The following is a 19,041-nucleotide window of genomic DNA, read 5'->3' as shown; positions in this document are numbered from 1 at the left end:
GAGACTTCTGTGAAGATGCAGCTCGTGCGTGGTGCCCCAGTACGCTGTCCAGTTGGCTTAGTCTCAGACGACCCTCGGCTGTACTGAGCCACACGCTCAGGGTTTTTCTCTGGGGGGTGGGCTGCCTCTTCAGTTAGTGTCCCTTCTACCCCATACTGGATTCTAACCTTCTGGAAAGCTCGCACTGTATATAGTGTGGTTTGGTTTGGTGTGATGTGGGATTTTTTTTTTTTTTTGGTTTCCTTAGGGTGCTAGGCAAGCACTTGAGGATCTTTTATGCAGGGGCCACTGTGCTGCATGACACAGGCCACAGTGAGTTATTCGTTGTCCTTGCCCTTGTGCAGTTTACAGGGTTCAGGGAAAGAAGGCATCAAACCAGGAATTACCTACCTAAGTATTTAACTATACTCCTGCTACATTCCGAAGGAAAAGAGGAGGGTGCTGTGCGAAACAAGGATGTAACCTGATCGGAAGAGGGGGTGGGGGCCAGGGGCAGTCAGGGGAGGCCCAACCAAGGCGGGTAACACGTAGCCTGAAACTTGAGGGCTGACTCGTAGAAGCTGGTCAGGCCAAGAATGGGGTGACCTATAGGGCAAAAGGAGAGGCATGCACAGCAATCTTTAGGTAGCGTGGGGCACAAGCAACATCAAGAAGAAAGAAGGCGATTGTGGCTGGAACAGAGTGAGCAGTGAGAGGCTGTGGTGAGAATGAGGTTGGAGAGAGAGAGAGATCACATCCTATCATGCGGTGCCTTGCAGGCCGTGCCAGCATTTGGAGTTTCCTTCTAAGGAGCCAGAAGCCACTGAGGAGTTTCAAACAGGAGAATGATATTCAATTTCTGTTTTTATAAGATCACCCTGGCTTGTAATAATAGAGAAGAGAAAGTTGGCTCAGTGTGATCTGGGGATGTCAGTGAACAAAGGATATGGCCCTGCTGATGTCTCTCATCATTTCTCTCTACGTTTGCTAGACAGCCAAGCCCATGGAAACAGTTCAGACAAGGTGGGCCCGGTGGCTCTGGGAAAGGCCCTCTTCTGGTCGGTCTCAGCTGATGACAGGCCAGGTCCAATGTGCTCTGGTTCTATGTGCAGTAATTCACAAGCCTCTGGTGTGTGTGAGCCAACTTGATCTCTTAAACGCTAACCTTTGTTCCAGGTAGGCAGGTGCCTTCTCTGGAAATGTCTATTATTATTATTATTATTATTATTTTTAAAGACTCATGCCAAAAGAGAATGGAGATGAACTGGAGATGTTCCCTAGTTGTTGCAGTCCTAGAAAGGAAGAGCCACCTGCCAGCTGTCCCGTGTTCAACCGGGGCTGTGGCCTTCATTGGGTTCCGTTGATGTTTCTGTATCACTGCCAGAGTTTGCCAGTGGCTGACTCTGTGCCCACAGCTCCTGATGGAGAGGGAGGAAGTTGAGTACCTCAAGTCATCTCCCATCTGGGTGTTCTTCCTGCCTGGGGATAGGACTGCTTTGACATGTTCCCCAGAAAGAGTTGGCACATGGTGATTTTTAATTTGAGGCAAGTGAGGAGAGATTGATGTTAAAAAACAAACCCCAAGTCCCCACTGAAATCAGTGTTGACAAATGCTTCAAATTGACCTTTTCTCCTGCAGAATCTTTGCTGTGCTCCTTGCCATCTGTTCTAGAGTTTAGAACATTTTTGTTCCTTCTGAAACTTCTGGCCAAGTTGTCTTGAATAAATTGTGGATGGATGTTTGTCAGCCTCTTCGTCGTCACTCCCCGTGGGAGCTGACAAACACTGCAGACAGTGCACTCAAGTTCTCCCTCTCACCGGGCCACTGAGGGAGGCCAAGCTTTGGACAGGCCCCTTGGCTTTCACCATGTCTTTTCCCTAACCTTCCCTGATAATGGAGGTGTCTTGTAGGGTCCGCTGCAGGGAAGGAGGGAGGGACGGCAGCATGGGAGAGTGGACCAAGGTCAGGGCCAGGAATTGGTATGCCTGTTTTTCAGTCCTGGCCCTGCCTCTAGGTGGCGGTACTAGGGAGGCCCCTTGGGCTTTTCTCCATGCCTCAGTTTCCCAGCTAGTCAAGTAGAGATTGTCGTACATGTCCTGCTACTTCACAAGGCTCTCATAAAGGTTGAGGCAGGGCTGTCTCATTCAGTCCCAGCCTGGAAATAGGTTTCCTTAACTTGCACAGGCGTGAAGAGCTTTTCTAAAGTTATAGCTGGGATTTAAAAAGTGGGAGATTTCTCCTAAAAATCTAGCTTCACTTGGAAATCAAAAAACTTGGCAACCCTCAGCCCACGTTCCTCCATGGCAGCAACTGGCCTTCACTGAGGAGCGGCTGCCCCGTGAGCTGGGCGTGCGCTCTCTGGTTTGCACGGTCTCACCACTCCCCGTGATCTCCCATCATTAGACTCCCTCTGTACACTTTGTTATACCTGCACTGTTTCCCTCCCTTAGATGATCTGTCTGGCGCCTGTAGGTATTTGAGTTTATGCCCTTTATCTCAAGAAGATACTCCAGATTTAGAACTTTATGGTAAGTCAGATGTCTATCACACAAATACAAAGAACTTTGGTGGGGAGGAGGTAAGGAGGGAACCTATATTCATCACATACCACCTATGTGCTCGGTGCTTTGCCTGTCGTTTAATCCTCCCCAAAGCTAAGAGGTAGCTCTCAGCTGCCCTTGACAGGTGAGAGGACAGGGCCTCAGTGAGATCATGGCTTTCCTGAGCTGGGGTTTGAACCTCATCTGTTGGACTCTAAAGGAATACTCCGCGGTCTCAGTGTAAAGTGGACGTGGTGGCCCCGCCTCCCCCCGCCCCCCAGGCTGCCTGCGCACATTTGTGTCTGTGGTAGGCTAGTAGGTAAGGGCCGTCTGCGTGACTTTCAGTGCTGTAGTCCTTTTTTCTTCATAAAATACTTTTACATAGGGCTACAGAACATTCTTTGGGTTTTTTTCTCTTTTAAAGCAGAGTTTCCCCCCTTTTTTCTAGCATCTTTTTCAGAATGAATAATAAGCAGATAAAAGGAAGCTGTGTGCAGAGCCCTACTCTTAAGTGGAGCCACTTTCCCTCGTGGGACCACTGCAGCACCTCCTGTAATCCTATGTCTCTGAGCAAACCATTCATTTAAATACCACTCATTTTGCCTTAATTTCTGCAGTTGAGGAAATGGACACCAAAGAGATCCAGCAACTCGTCCAGTGTTGCCCTTTCTTTTACATCTCCCGGATACATCCCACTTTAGCTGGGTTCTCTCTCTGATTCTTTAGTTAAGCTTCAGGAGGCTGTTTTATTCTAGTTTTCTCTTCCTCAAGTAATTCCAAGAGAAACTGCATTAAGTAAACAGCATTCATCAGAGTAAACCTTATTTTGCAAGAGAAATGCAGAATTTGTAGGATGGAGAAGTGGAGGACACGAGCAGAGTGTGAAGTTTTCCTCACTTCGTTTTGTTTCCTCACTTTAGTTTGTCTGCTCTTATCTCACAAAGTGGAAGCTATTCCTAAAGGTGTAGATGGGGCTTATGATAGGAAATGAAGTCCCTTTTACCTGCAGGAAATAAGCAAGCAGCAGGTTTTAGTGCCCCGACTCTAGGCCCGATTTTTAAATATCCACCAAAACCTCTTTGGCAGCAAATCCAGAAACCCTGTTTCAGCACCAGGATGGGCTATGTCTCATGGTCTCATCATTCTCATTGTCTGCCCCCCTGTTTCCCATCTCCGTGCGTGTCACTGCTCAGATCATCAGTTTGGTGTTTTCCTTCTCTTCCCTATCACCTTCCCTCCCGATCCCTCACTCGTCCTTGCTAAGTGGAGTCACTGGTGTCTTGATTCATTCAGAACAGCCCCCAAGGCCTGGTACCAGCTAGCATGATTCCATATTTGAGATTAAGCCAGGAGAGGTACTACACTTACTTCAAAAGCCCCATTGCCAGTGTTGAATATTTATGGCCAGGCTCCTTGAAGAGGTTGTGTTTAAAAGATTTCAGTCGAGATAATGATGTTGATGACCATGATCTCTTGCTGATGTCAGAGTTGAGATTTTAGAAATTATATAACCCCCCCCCCCCCCCCCGCCCCCCCGTGTATTACAAATTCTTACCTGCCTTTTTCTCCCAGGATAGAACTAGGCATTTCTGTCATCTTTGCTTGAGAGGTAGAAGTCCAAGTTATCTCAGTAATTTCATTGGTGACTCCATGATCCTATGCTTACTAAAGGCTTTTATCAGTAAAGTGGAAAGCAGGTAATCCTAAGAGTTTAAACGATGAAGGATCTATTGGGAAATGCAAATTAAAACCACAATTAAAAACTACCACTGGCATTTTTCACAGACCTAGAACCAAAAATTTCACAATTTGTATGGAAACACAAAAGACCCCGAATAGCCAAAGCAATCTTGAGAATGAAAAACGGACCTGGAGGAATCAGGCTCCCTGACTTCAGACTATACTACAAAGCTACAATAATCAAGATAGTATGGTACTGGCACAAAAACAGAAATATAGATCAATGGAACAGGATAGAAAGCCCAGAGATAAACCCACACACATATGGTCACCTTATCTTTGATAAAGGAGGCAGGACTGTACAGTGGAGAAAGGACAGCCTCTTCAATAAGTGGTGCTGGGAAAACTGGACAGGTACATGTAAAAGTATGAGATTAGAACACTCCCTAACACCATACACAAAAATAAGCTCAAAATGGATTAAAGACCTAAATGTAAGGACAGAAACTATCAAACTCTTAGAGGAAAAACATAGGCAGAACACTCTATGACATAAATCACAGCAAGATCCTTTTTGACCCACCTCCTAGAGAAATGGAAATAAAAACAAAAATAAACAAATGGGACCGAATGAAACTTAAAAGCTTTTGCACAGCAAAGGAAACCATAAACAAGACCAAAAGACAACCCTCAGAATGGGAGAAAATATTTGCAAATGAAGCAACTGACAAAGGATTAATCTCCAAAATTTACAAGCAGCTCAATAACAAAAAGCAACCCAATCCAAAAATGGGCAGAAGACCTAAATAGACATTTCTCCAAAGAAGATATACAGTCTGACAACAAACACATGAAAGAATGCTCAACATCATTAATCATTAGAGAAATGCAAGTCAAAACTACAATGAGGGCTTCCCTGGTGGTGCAGTGGTTGAGAGTCCGCCTGCCGATGCAGGGGACATGGGTTCGTGCCCCAGTCTGGGAAGATCCCACATGCCGCAGAGTGGCTGGGCCTGTGAGCCATGGCCGCTGGACCTGCGTGTCCAGAGCCTGTGCTCCTCAACGGGAGAGGCCACAACAGTGAGAGGCCCACGTACTGCAAAAAAAAAAAAAAAAAAAATACAATGAGATATCATCTCACACCAGTCAGAATGGCCATCATCAAAAAATCTATAAACAATAGATGCTGGAGAGGATGTGGAGAAAAGGGAACACTCTTGCACTGCTGGTGGGAATGTGAATTGGTACAGCCACTATGGAGAACAGTATGGAGGATCCTTAAAAAACTACAAGTAGAATGACCGTATGACCCAGCAATCCCAGTACTGGGCATATACCCTGAGAAAACCATAATTCAAAAAGAGTCATGTACCAATATGTTCACTGCAGCTCTATTTACAATAGCCAGGAGATGAAAACAACCTAAGTGTCCATCATCAGATGAATGGATAAAGAAGATGTGGCACATATATGCAATGGAATATTACTCAGCCATAAAAAGAAATGAAATTGAGTTATTTGTAGTGAGGTGGATGGACCTAGAGTCTGTCATACAGAGTGAAGTAAGTCAGAAAGAGAAAGACAAATACCGTATGCTAACACATATATATGGAATCTAAGAAAAAAAAATGTCATGCAGAACCCAGGGGTAAGACAGGAATAAAGACACAGACCTACTAGAGAATGGACTTGAGGATATGGGGAGGGGGAAGGGTAAGCTGTGACAAAGTGAGAGAGTGGCATGGACATATATACACTACCAAACGTAAAATAGCTAGTGGGAAGCAGCTGCATAGCACGGGGAGATCAGCTCGGTGCTTTGTGACCACCTAGAGGGGTGAGATAGGGAGGGTGGGAGGGAGGGAGACGCGAGGGGGAAGGGATATGGGAACATATGTGTGTGTGTGACTGATACACTTTGTTATGAAGCAGAAACTAGCACACCATTGTAAAGCAATTATACTCCAATAAAGATGTAAAAAAAAAATAGATATGGGAACATAAAAAAAACACAAATATCACTACACACTCACTAGAATGGCTAAAATAAGAAGACCAGTAATACCAAGTGTTGATGATAAAACGGGGTCTGTATCCCTATGTGGCAGTAATTACCTTGAGTTGTACGGTAGCTGTTCCTTTCCATGGGCCATGTGCTTGGGTTTGCCACTGTCTCCACCAGTCTCTGCAGCCTTTCCTGTAGTAACATTAAGAGGAGAGTTAGTTCATTTTTGAGGCCTCGTTACGTGTCAGGCACTACTCTAGGGCACGAAGATACAAAGGGGAACCAAGCAGACAAAATCTCTAAATTCACAGTGAGTGGTAAGTACCCATCCACATCATCAAAAATTAGAGGGAGAAAGTTAGACCAAGAGTGCTATGTATTTTAGGGAAAGTGGGAGAAAGCATGTTTCTTTGTGGAAGTAAAAAAAATTTTTTTTTAATTTATTTATTTTTGGCTGCGTTGGGTCTTCATTGCTGCACGTGGGCTTTCTCTAGTTGTGGCGAGCAGGGGCTACTCTTCATTGCGGTGCACGGGCTTCTCATTGCGGTGACTTCTCTTGTTGTGCAGCACGGGCTCTAGGCGTGTGGGCTTCAGTAGTTGTGGCGCGTGGGCTCTAGAGCGCAGGCTCAGTAGTTGTGGTGCATGGGCTTAGTTGCTCCGCAGCATGTGAGATCTTCCCGGAGCAGGCTTGAACCCGTGTCCCCTGAATTGGCAGGTGGATTCTTAACCACTGCGCCACCAGGAAAGCCCAAAAAATATTTCTGTATTTAAAGTTAATAGGTAAAAGTGTGTCTGTGTCAAAATTATCCTGCCTCTTTCACTTAGCTCACATAATGGATCAGATCCTTTTTCCCTTTATGATTCAATAAATTCATGAATTTTCCCACAAATGGATTTCAGTGTAATCATGGAGATTATCTTAGTTTCAGACAATGCCAGTAGGCAGCGAGATTGGCGCAGGCTCCCGTGGGCAGACTGGCACAGGCTCTGCTGAATGTTAGCTTTTCTTACCTCTGTCCAACCTCTCCCCAGCTCAGCTTTAGATTTTTCCATTTAATCAAGATCTAGGGATGCACCTCAACCTGAGGTAAGCACCTCGGGCTTCCCTGGTAGCGCAGTGGTTGAGAGTCCGCCTGCTGATGCAGGGGACACGGGTTCGTGACCCGGTCCGGGAAGATCCCACATGCTGCAGAGCGGCTAGGCCCATGAGCCATGGCCGCTGAGCCTGCGCATCCGGAGCCTGTGCTCCGCAACGGGCGAGGCCAAAACAGTGAGAGGCGTGCGTACCGCAAATAAAAAGAAAAAACAAACAAACAAAAAAGCCATTAAGGTAAGCACCTCTCTTGAAGTCTTATAGCTGCCTTCTGTAATCCCCGCACCCTCTTTAGCTGTGGCTGAGAATCTTATTACCCTGATCTGTGTGGTGGATGTGGGCCTGTGGTGGAGAAGTGTCTCGAGTCGTGCTCTGTGCCCTCTACCTTAAATTTACACTCTGTTTGGTCAACTACATGGTGTAAGTGGTTAACATCTTTAAAGGGACAAATCCTTTCAGGCTTCAATTTTTGATCTCATGATCAAGAAACCCTGATTTAAATGCTTCTCACCTGCAAATAAGCCCTTTTATAGGCATAGATGCCTAAAACGTGGTTCTGTCTATGTGAAGCATAGTGGTTCATTGCGTTGCCTTTAGATCTATGTTGGTCATAGGCTTTGAGGATCTGGGCTGGCTCTTCTCAACCAGTTGTCCTTGACTGGATCATGTGATAGGCCTCTGACCCGTTTCTTCAGTCTGGTCTGGAAAGGTCATCTTGCTACCTGGCAAAGAAAGCTGACTGCTCCCATCTGGTGGCAGTTATCTCAAGTTGCCGCATCACCAACCTGCTTCTAAAGACTTGCCTCATTCTTTAGTGGTGCCATGCATCACAGAACTGCAGGAACTAGTCATTCCCAGCTTTTGTTCTGCAGGACTGTCAGGTGTGTCCTTATTCTCTAAATGAGTATTGCATAGTTTTCACTAAGATAAGTGAAGTGGAAAGAACATTTTTTAGATAATCAGGACGGTGAAACTGGTCCAGGTTCTGCCCATAACTAGCCATGGGATCCTAAGCCTCACTTGTTTCCTCCCCGCATAAAGCAAACTGCTTGGACTAAGGCTCTCTCGAAACACTACTGGTGTAAAGTCTGTAGTTCTGTGATTTTTTTTTTAATTCAAAATATCTGTAAAATGAAAACCCTCTTTTATTATTCACAAAACAATTATGGCTATACATAGAAATTTTATAATTTATACTATCATTTTCCCCAATTTTATTTTATTTTTTTTCATTTTCCCCAATTTTAATTGCTAAGACACATCATGAATTTAATGGCTTTTGGCATGGGGGCAAGGAAGACAAATACTACTGCATTAAATGTACATATTTATTATAAGAAAATTCTGATATCCTAAAAATTAAAATGTAAAAAATATGCATCTTAGAATTGAGGAGGTTTTTTTTGCATGTGTAATTAGACCTCTACTTGTCAGTGCATGCTAGAATTTAAAAAATCTTCTATAGTAAATACTCAAAATTGTAGAGTTAAATTGACAGCTGAGCAGTGTGAGTGGACTTTAAAGTATTACAAGAAAATGTTATTGAGGTACAAAACTTAGAGACATGACAGCTGAAATGAAAGATTGTATGGTGAACTTTACTGTTTATCTGAGTACTGAAGAGCACAAGGACAGGAAATATACAAGCATGCAGTCTTTGATAAATCATTATCAAAATGCGCTTTTGGAACATTTGAGCCCATTAAACAATTTTTTTACCACAGAATTATGTGTGTATTTTATGAAAACGTGCAACAGTGCTTTATGATTAAAGCTCTCTTTGGTTGCATGGTACAGAATCTGACTCAAGTTAATTTGAAAAAGAACAGTTATTTTAAAGATACAACAGGAAATATCTTGAACATCAACAGACAGGTACTGGAGGGCTGCTGGGTCTCAGAGGATTTAGAGTGGAATGATTGGGACCCAAGTCTTATATCTCAGGTCTGAGGTCTCTATAATCACTGCTAATTACCTTGTATCAATTTTGCACGTGGCTGCTTGCCCCAGTACTATGCCATGACCTCAGTTCAACTTCCTGTACTGCTGACTTGTCTCTGTGTTCGGCTCCATCCAATTAGACATCACCTCCGTGCAAAGAATAGCCTAGCAATTTTTTTCACTACCCAGGGTCAGTGCGCAGGATAGTTCAAGCTAAATTATGCAGGTGTGTGAGCAGGCAGATGGACTAAGTGTCTGATATAACTGCTGCTTATCCCAAAGCCTTCAACTTTGATAGCTTTGCTGCACATTATCTACCCAAACCCCTCTTAACAGTGGCACTGAATGCCTCTTACAGTGTTTGGGGAGTGAGGTCAAGGTTAGGAGCTCTAAGAATTTGTGGGACGCTAAGGCATAACCAATTCAGAGCACTGAAGAATTTCTTTTGGAGTTATAGTAACTTCTTTTAATGAATTATGAACTGTCTTTTAGAGAAGGGTTAGTGCAGACATTAAAAACTCTGCCCAGTAATCATCATACTTGCCTGGTGTCTGCTGTGTAGAATAGTACTTTCCTAACTATGTCTGTGTCTTCTCAACAGCCCATGAGGTAGGGAGGGCAGGAGGAATCCTCAGAGTGTATTGTTGATTTGAGTTGGGGGATGGGGTGAGGAAGGATGAGAAAAAAGGAAGAGAAGGAGATTCTTGAAATTAATTGCCAACTATTCATAGAGCAATTCTTGAAATAATTTCCGAGCCTCTCTTTAAGTGTTGGACTTACGTTTTTTTAAAGAAGTCCTTGGTTGGATCTAATCTCTTAAGGAGCCTCTGTTTTCTTCAGCTAGTAATTGTTGTCTTAAGGGAAAAAATATCACCCAGCCTCACAGGATTGTGGTATGAATTAAACAAGAGCTCAAAGTGCCTAGGATAGCAGTTGGAATGTAGTTGGTTCTTTTTTTTCATCCATTCATTCATCTGTTTATCTGTAGTTTCTTTGGAAGATAATTACTGTTCTTCCTGTTTTTTTTTAGATAGACGTTTAGGAACAATTTTTCTTTCTTTACTTAAATGACCTCATATCCTTTTTTTTTGAATTTTATTTATTTATTTTTTATACAGCAGGTTCTTATTAGTTATCTACTTTATACATATTAGTGTATATATGTCAATCCCAATCTCCCAATTCATCCCACCACCACCTCCCCCGCCCATTTCCCCGCTGGTGTCCATACATTTGTTCTCTACATGTGCCTCTATTTCTGCCTTGCAAGCTGGAGGAACAATTTTTCTGACTTGCTACCCAATCCCACATGTGATACCTTTGAGTCCCCAGAATCTTAAGAATGCTTTCTATGCCAGGCCAGCCCTAGGCCTAGCTGATGATGACATCAGTACCATTAACAGTGACATCAGCAAACTACAGCCACCATGGTCATTTGATTGACTTTTTAAACATGACTCAAAAGAGCTTGTATGTGTGTTTCTCTCACAGGTGGATTTGCTATCGTGTTTCTGGTGAGGACAAGCAATGGGATGAAATGTGCCTTGAAACGCATGTTTGTCAACAATGAGCATGATCTCCAGGTGTGCAAGAGAGAAATACAGATAATGGTAAGGCTGCCCCTCAGACTTGGGACTGCTTGTTTAAAATGGGGAGAGGGACTGTGCCCTCTCATGAGAAAGCCAATGGGGGGCTTCTTCCCTTCCCTGAGATGGCAGAGAGGCCTTGCACAAAATGGGAGGGAACAGCCATGGGGTGTAGGGCGCTGCTCCTGCCTTAGTCACTCTTAGCTAGAGAGTTGAGGAGAAAGGAGCATAGTGAGAGAACCGACCAATTTTCAGGTCAGAGAAATAGTTTGAGGCATTGGGAAAAATGTACTTAACAACTTCGTTCCCAGAATTAACTATGGAGATCCTAGCTTCCCAACAAACCTCCTCTTTCCATCATATCATCTATCAGCTACCAGTCCTAGTTTTCAACCCTCTCAAGCCCTTCAGCATTCCGTGAACATATCCTTCCATACCTTTATATTACGTAAACGTAGTTCTTTCCCCCGGAATGCTTTTCCCTTTTTTTTTTTTTTTTTTGCCTAGAAACTGCTTACTCATACAGTACTCTGTGATCCCATTTATAAAAGTCTAAGAACAAGCAAAAGTGATCTGTGGTAACAGATCAGAAAGTGGTCATCTGGGTGTGGAAAATTCACTAGAAAGGGGTATGTGGGAACTTCCTAGGCCATGGAAATTGTTCTGTGTCTTGTTTTAGGTAGTGGTTATGGCTACACCATTGTCTGAACTCAGTTGGACACCTTAAGATCTGTGCATTTTATTATATATTAATTATATCTCACATCTTAAAAACTTAATAAGTTTTCAAGATTTAGGTTCATATTGTGTTTAAAGAAAGAGACCCTATCTGTTAGATATATGATGAAATATTTGTGGATGAAATAATATGATTTCTTGAAATTAAACGAGTGGATTTAGAAGAGAAACAAGATTGGCGATGAGTTGATTACTGTATAAGCAGGGTGATGGGTATATGGGAATTTGTTGGAGTTGTCTCTTTCACTTCTGTTTGACATTATACATTTAAGAAATTTGGATAGTCTTTGTGTTTCCACAGTACTTTTCTTTATGCCAATTATATTGCTTACCTTGTTACTTTATAAGTGATGCTGCCTTTAGAAAGTAAGTTATTTAAAATCAGAAACTTTGTATTCCAGTACACTACCTGACATAAAGTAAATACTTAAACTTCGGATGAAATGAATGTGTGAATAATGGTCATAGCAGATGCAGATGTTCACCTAGAGGTGATGACTCCTTTGTGCCCTACATTTTAATACTCTTGGTTTTTTTTAAATTTAATTTTATTTATTTATACAGTAGGTTCTTATGAGTTATCTATTTTATACATATTAGCATATATATATGTCAATCCCAATCTCCCAGTTCATCCCCCTCCCCGCCCCCTCTTTCCCAGTGCTCCTACTAAGAGTAGAGAGAGGCCCCAAAAATGGTGAGGGTGGCATTGTAGGGATTCCACCAGGCTTTGCTTGCCCTGGTGGGGTTGCCCTTTCAGTGGCTACTTAGAGTAACAAGTTGTACAACTTAGGATTTTAGAGAGCCTGGTACTATGTAGATTCCAGAAGGCTGCAACTATTTGGGAAGGAACTGTTGGTAGAAATAAGTGTTGCTGTCATCATTGCAAAACAGACAAAAAACCCCCAAGGCTTATATACATACAGCCAGGGCCACCTGGAACTGTCTGCAAGGCACCAACGTCCTCCCTCTCCCCTGCCACTCAGCTGCAAACAGCTGTGCTCACTGTATTTCCCTTCCTCCACCCAGTGTTTTCGGGATGCTATTCCTCCTTCTCCTCCCACCTTGCCTCTTCCTTGCTCAGCTCTCGCACTCCATTTGCTCTCTTTGCTTCTGCTCTTTCCTCTGCCTGGAATGCGTTTCTCATTCATTTTCTGGTGTTAGAAGAGTAATCCCACTCTTTAACTTTCTCCCACTCATTCAGAAACATTTTTGGAGGGCTTTCTTTGTGCTGGGCAGGTGCTGGAGTAAAGGAGCTAAGAAGATGCGGGCCCCTTTGGAGCTCACAAATTAATGGACCTGATTAGGAATTAAATTACATGATTCAAGTTCTGGCCCAGCCATGTATTAGCTGCGAGAGTTTTGTTTTTTAATTTGTTTTTTCAAAACTTAAATACCCAAATAGTTGAACTAAGCTTATTACAAAAAAAACATCAGGCAATTCCCTGAGGGGGCCTCCTATGCCACTGCAAGGTCCCAGAGGCCACCACTTTTAGTGGATTCATTTGATATATTTCTAAATAGCAGGCTGATATTGCTAATTCTTTTTTCCCCCCTCCATTTTAGGCGTTACATACTATGGAAGGTAAAAAGTTAACTCTCTTTCATCGCCTGCATGCCCTTCACTCTAAATACTTGCATTATTCTCATCTCTCATTCTGCCACAATAGCAGTATGTTTGGCAGTATGTTAGTTATATTAGTATTAGTTTTTACATTGTTATGTAAGAAAACGTTATTTTTGCTAAATCTGCTAAGTGGACTCTGATTACTATTCCTTTCTTACATAATTCTCTTTTCACTGGAATTAATAATCATCTTGTCTTTTAGGTTTTTTAAATCTTAGTTTTCTGTGTACTTTTGTGCAACTTAATTTCAAACTCTCCCCAAGTTGTTTAAATCATTTTAAAAATACTTTTGAACACAGTTAGTGTTCTGTCTGTTTTATCTTCTTGAAGAAATCTCTCTCAGTCTTGAGGCAATATAGGTTGGTTGCTCTCTAGGCCTCATTTACTTCTTATCGTGGAATTTTCTAGCTATTCTCTTTGCTTCTCTTTCTCGTTAGATTTGTTGACTCCTCTTTTTGCTCTGCTTTCTCCTTTTGGTGGAACTTGTCCTCCAGGAGCTTCCTGATGTGTGGTAGGTAAATTTTGGAGAACTTGCAGGTCTGGAAATGTCTTCGTTTTACATTCACACATGTGATAGTTTGCATATAAAATTCTGGATTGGAAATCAGTTCACTAGATACGTGAAAGCATTGCTGTACTGTATTTTAGCTTTCATTGTTGAGCTTTGGGAAGTCCGAAGTCATTCTAATACCTGGTCCTTTGGCTGCGACCCATTTTTTCTCCCCAGAAGTTTATAAATTCTTTTTTGTTTACAGTGTTATGAAATTTGTTGATGATATATACCTTGGTGTGTGCATTTCTTATTTATTTTAGTTGTTTGGTGGTCTCATTTAATCTAGAAACTCATATCCTTATGTGGGGGGAATTTTAGTTTGTCTTATTTGATGATTTCCTTTTCTGTCTTCCTTCACTATCAGTATTTGGATGTTAGTTATCCTGAACTGATTTTCTAATTTTTTGTTTTCGTCCTTTTTTTTTTCATGTCTTTGTCTTTTCCCTCTACATTCCAGCAGATTTTCTCAGCTTTATATTCAACCATCCTGTTGAATTTTTTATATATCAGGTTAATTTCTAAGACCTTCTTGTTGGTTTTGTTTTGTTTTGTTTTGTTTTGGATTTTGATGAAATCCAGTTTATTAGTTTTTCCTTTTGTCAGTTGTGTTTTTGGTGTCATTTCTAAGAACTCTTTGCCTAGCTCTCCATTCCAAAGATTTTCTCTTATTTTTTTTTTCTATAAGTTTTACATTTTGCATTTAACTCTGTGACCCATTTTGAGTTAACTTTATATAAGGCATGAGACTTCGGTTGAAGAACATTTTGTTTCTTGTGCGTGTCCATTTGTTGAAAAGGCTATCTTTCCTCCGTTGAATATTTTTGTCAAAAATCAGTTGGGCCTATTTGTGACGGTTGATCTCCAGACCTTTCTCTATTCTCTGTTCTGTCCCATTAATCTATGTGTCTATCCCTCTGCCAAGACCACACAGCCTTGATTACTGTAGCTTTATAATGTCTTGAAATCAGGCTGATTCCTCCTACTTCTTTTTCTCCCAAAATTGTTTTTTTAACTATTCTAGTTCTTTTGTCTTTTCATATAAATTTTAGAATAAACTTATCTATATCTACAGAATGTCTTGCTATAATTTTGGTAGGAATTTCATTAAACTGTTATATCAGTTTGGGGAGAAATGGCCTCTTTTCTCTGTTTGGTCTTCCAATAAATGAACATGGCACCTCTCTGCATTTATTTACATCTTTGATTTCTTTCATCAGCATTGTGTAGTTTTCAGCATAATGGCCTTGTACATGTTCTTAGATTTATATCTAGGTTTTTGTTTTTGTTTTGAGTGATTATAAATGGTATTGGGTAATTAATTTTGGTGCCCATACTTTTATTGCTGGGATGTAGAAAATCACTTGATTTTTCTGTGTTTATTTTGTATCTTATAACCTTGCTGACCTTGTTTACTAGTTCTGGGAATTTTTTTCTCAATTCTTTAGGATGTTCTATATAGACCACCATGTCATCTGCAAATAGAGGCAGTTTTATTTTTTCCTTTCTGATCTGTTTGCCTTTAACTTCCTTCTCTAACGTGATTGCACTTCTCCCTCACTTACTTATTTATTCAATCATTTATTTATATCAGTATGGACTTATGCATATTAATTTTGTCCTTTTTTTTCCCCTTTAACCTATTTGCTATCTTTGGTTCATACTGGGTAATTCCTATTGTTTTATCTTTCAGTTCACTGGTTCTTTCCTTTGTCCCTTCCATTCTGCTGATGAGCCCATCCATTGTACTTTTTACTTCCGTTATTGTATTTTCAGTTCAAAAATTTCCACTTGGTTCTTCTTCAGGTTTTCTGGGTTTTTGATGACACTTCCTGTTTCTTTGCTGAGGCTTTCTATTTGTTCATTTATTTCAAGCGTCACCGTAATTGCTGGTTTAAGCATTTTTTGTCACGACTGCTTTAAAATCATAGCTGGATGATTCTGTCTTTTTCGTCATCTTCATTTTGGCATCTATCGATTGCTGGGGTTTTTTCCATGTAGTTTGAGTTCTTCCTAGTTCTTGGTCTGATGAACTACATCAACACTTTCATATTGTGTTATAGATTCTGGATCTTATGTAAACCTTCTGTTTTAACTGTTTTCTGCTCTGGCAGGGGATTGATGGGTTTGGGGAATGCCCTCTTGTTACTACTAGGTGGGGATAGAAGTTCAGGTTTCCATAGGGCCTCTGTTTTTACCCCAGAAGGTGAAAGTTCACCTTCTCATTATTACTGGATTGGGGTGAAAATTCCAGTTTCCCGTTAGGCTTCCACTGATCCTTCCCTGGCTGGGAAGTAGGAGTGCCTTGCTACTGCTCCCCACGTGGCTTCAGTTGACACCATGGTGGTGGGAGTTGGCCTTGTTACCACTTGGTGGTTGTGGAAGTCTTGACTCTCCACTTGACCTCCTCTCACGGCACCTCAGAGATGAAGGTCTTGACTCCCTACTCAGCTGTCTCTGACGTTCCCCACCCTGAAGTGTAGGTTGGAGTGATTTGTTGCAGACTCATGAGAATGGAAGTCTAGGCTCTCCACTTGGCCTTTGCTGCCGTGACTGGGGTGGAGCTGCAGGTTTTTTCTGTGTTTTTTGGCTGGAATAGAGCAGTTATTTTCTATGGGTTCTGTCTTACTGGGTTGCCCCTTTTCTGGGTCTGACTGGAGAGAGCAGGCTTTCGTTGGGCTTTTTTGTGTTTTTGTCTGCACCCATTGGTGTTTTCAGTTTGCTGGCTTCTTCAGTTTTCGGTCTGGGAAACATGAGGCAAAAAGAAAACCCAGACAGCTCACCACCATGTTGTTCCTTGGGTCCCAAAGTTCCTAGCCAGTCTGCCTTCTTCCACTCACATTTCAGATACTCATTATTATGTCTCTCTTATGTATAATGTACAAAGTATTCAGGTGTACTTAGCAGGAGGAATAGGGAAAAGTACATCTATTTCATCTTCCCGGAAGCAGAAGTTTTCTGTTTATGCCTTTTAAAAAATAAACACTTTACATCATTTAGTAAGGCTTTTGAAGGAAGCAGAGATAAATGCATGTATTCAACTTACTTTTTTTTTTTTTTTTTTTGCGGTACGCGGGCCTCTCACTGTTGTGGCCTCTCCCATTGCGGAGCACAGGCTCCGGACGCACAGGCTCAGCGGCCATGGCTCACGGGCCCAGCCACTCCGCGGCATGTGGGATCTTCCTGGACCGGGGCACGAACCCGTGTCCCCTGCATCAGCAGGCGGACTCTGAACCACTGCACCACCAGGGAAGCCCTCGACTTACTTTTTAAAAACAATTTGCTACTATTTTTAATCAGAAGTCCCTGTGCAATGTTTTTAACCCGTGCTAGGCTCAGACTTCTGTCAAAGAGGCTATAACCCCAGCCCTACCTCTCAGAGATTGTAAGAGTTATGTGTATATAATACATATTATTTGAATTTGCTTGAAAAAGCATTGGCAGGATGAGAGAGAGAAAGAGGAAAGGCAGAAGGGGAAGAAAGAGGGTGGGTTCCCTATAGGGGATGAGGACTGGAGTTGAAAATACTTGTCTACTATGTTTTGCTTTTCGAATGTTAATATGTTACTTATTTTTTTAATTAAATTTTAAGCTGTTTTATAGTCACTTAGATGAGTGAGCAGGGATCCAAAGAGACTTCAGATTGAGTAGGAACAAGCCATGTTCTATCAACATCATGTCCTCTCTTGGGCAGTTTTGTGGATAGGGAGTTCAGGGGAGCGCCATAGATCCAGTGACTGTGGACTGTAGATCCAGTGACTGTGGACTGTAGATCCAGTGACTATGGACTGTATCATTTGGGTAAGGGCACTCACCAGAGATCTGTGAGCAAGATGGAGAGTCTAGGCTGGATGCTAGGTGTAATTGCTACTGTTTATAATGGTTTCTGATCAATGATTTGCTATTAATTTGGAGGGAACTTTCTAAGAAAAAAGCACTGCCGCTTACTGTTAACTTTATGTTATTTTACGTTTAATAAGCAACTTGGTTAAAGAAATAGACACATTTATCTCTTATGTGCCTAATATAAAGTTGGAAGATGTAACAACTGCATTGGATGATAGAATCAGGATCCAAAATGATCCTTAAAATTAGAGCAATGGACTGATTCTAATGAGATGAAATAGCAAGGTAAGGTCACATGCGTGGATTTTTACTTTCTTCTAATCAACTTTACAAGCACACTTCTGGGAAGGTAGAGATTAAAAGCAGCACAAGTAGAAAAAGACTTAAGCATTTTAGTGGTCAGTTAACTTGATATGAGTGTGTAGTATGATGTGGCTGCCAAAAGAAAAAAGAATGTAATTTTTAGCTGAATTAATAGGAGGTGATAGTGCTGATCTACTTTGCAGGAGTCAGACCAGGCCTAGAGTATTTCATTCATTTTCTGGGGCCATTCTTATAAAAAGGACATCGACAAAGCAAAGCGTTTAAACGTGGGAGCAACCAAAATGGTGGTGTGACTAAAAACCATGTCAAAGAAAGTGGGTATGTTTAACCCAGAGAAGAAAGAACTTAGAGTCTACATAATAATATTTCAGTTGTTTGGAAAGTGAAAAAATAGACTAGACTTATTTTTTTCTGAAGAGGGCAGTCTAGAATCAGGAGGTGGAAGTTTTTAGCTGGATGTAAAGGAGATCAACAGAAAGCGCTGCCTGCAGATGGGCTGAGGGCCCAAGGAAATGACATTAATCTAAGCAAACTTCTTGTCAAAAGGCTATAGCAGGGACTCACACATGGGCTGCCTGGCTGCTCTAGATCAGTGCTACTCAAAGGATCTTGTTTTCTTTTTCTTTTTCCCCCTTGTGTGTTTGTTTATGTTATTTTCCCCCCAGCTTGTCATACTACTTTTCTTCATAAATTGAGATAAGATTCATCCTTTTAAATGTAAATATAATTTAAACATAATTCAGTGATTTTTTTATTCACAAGGTCATCCACCCATCATCATTTATCAAATTCCAGAATATTTCTTTCATCACCCCTAAATGAAACCTCACACCCATTAGCAGTCACTCCCCCTTCTCCCTTGCCCCAGTCCCTGGCAACCATTAATCTGCTTTCTGTTGCCTATTCTGGACATTTCTTATAAATGGGCTCATACAGTAAGCTCTTGTGTCTGACATCTTTCACTTAGCATAATATTTTCGAGGTTTATCCATGTTGTAGCATGTATGAGTACTTATTCCTTTTCATGGCTGCATAATGTTCCATTGTCTGGATATACCACATTTTGTTTATCCTCATGGACATTTGGGGTTTTTTTTTCACTCTTTGGCTATTATGAATAATGCTGTTATA

At 41.7% G+C, this 19,041-nt stretch overlaps 1 protein-coding gene across 10 annotated transcripts in view; it reads left to right on the top strand.

Annotated features, from left to right (window-relative positions):
• AAK1 (AP2 associated kinase 1) overlaps positions 1-19,041 on the top strand; it is a 172,234-nt gene that overhangs the window by 61,095 nt on the left and 92,098 nt on the right. For all 10 annotated transcript variants that reach the window (XM_027131913.1, XM_027131912.1, XM_027131906.1 and 7 more), the window contains exon 3: positions 10,731-10,849. In XM_027131913.1, coding sequence (XP_026987714.1) covers positions 10,731-10,849 — 119 coding nt within the window. The remainder of the gene's footprint in view (positions 1-10,730; positions 10,850-19,041) is intronic.

The sequence above is a fragment of the Aethalodelphis obliquidens genome, unplaced genomic scaffold, assembly GCF_003676395.1.
Source record: "Aethalodelphis obliquidens isolate GAN/ISIS:26980383/991018 unplaced genomic scaffold, ASM367639v1 scaffold40, whole genome shotgun sequence".
NCBI lineage: Eukaryota > Metazoa > Chordata > Mammalia > Artiodactyla > Delphinidae > Aethalodelphis > Aethalodelphis obliquidens.
This window is presented reverse-complemented; position numbering and strand designations above follow the sequence as displayed.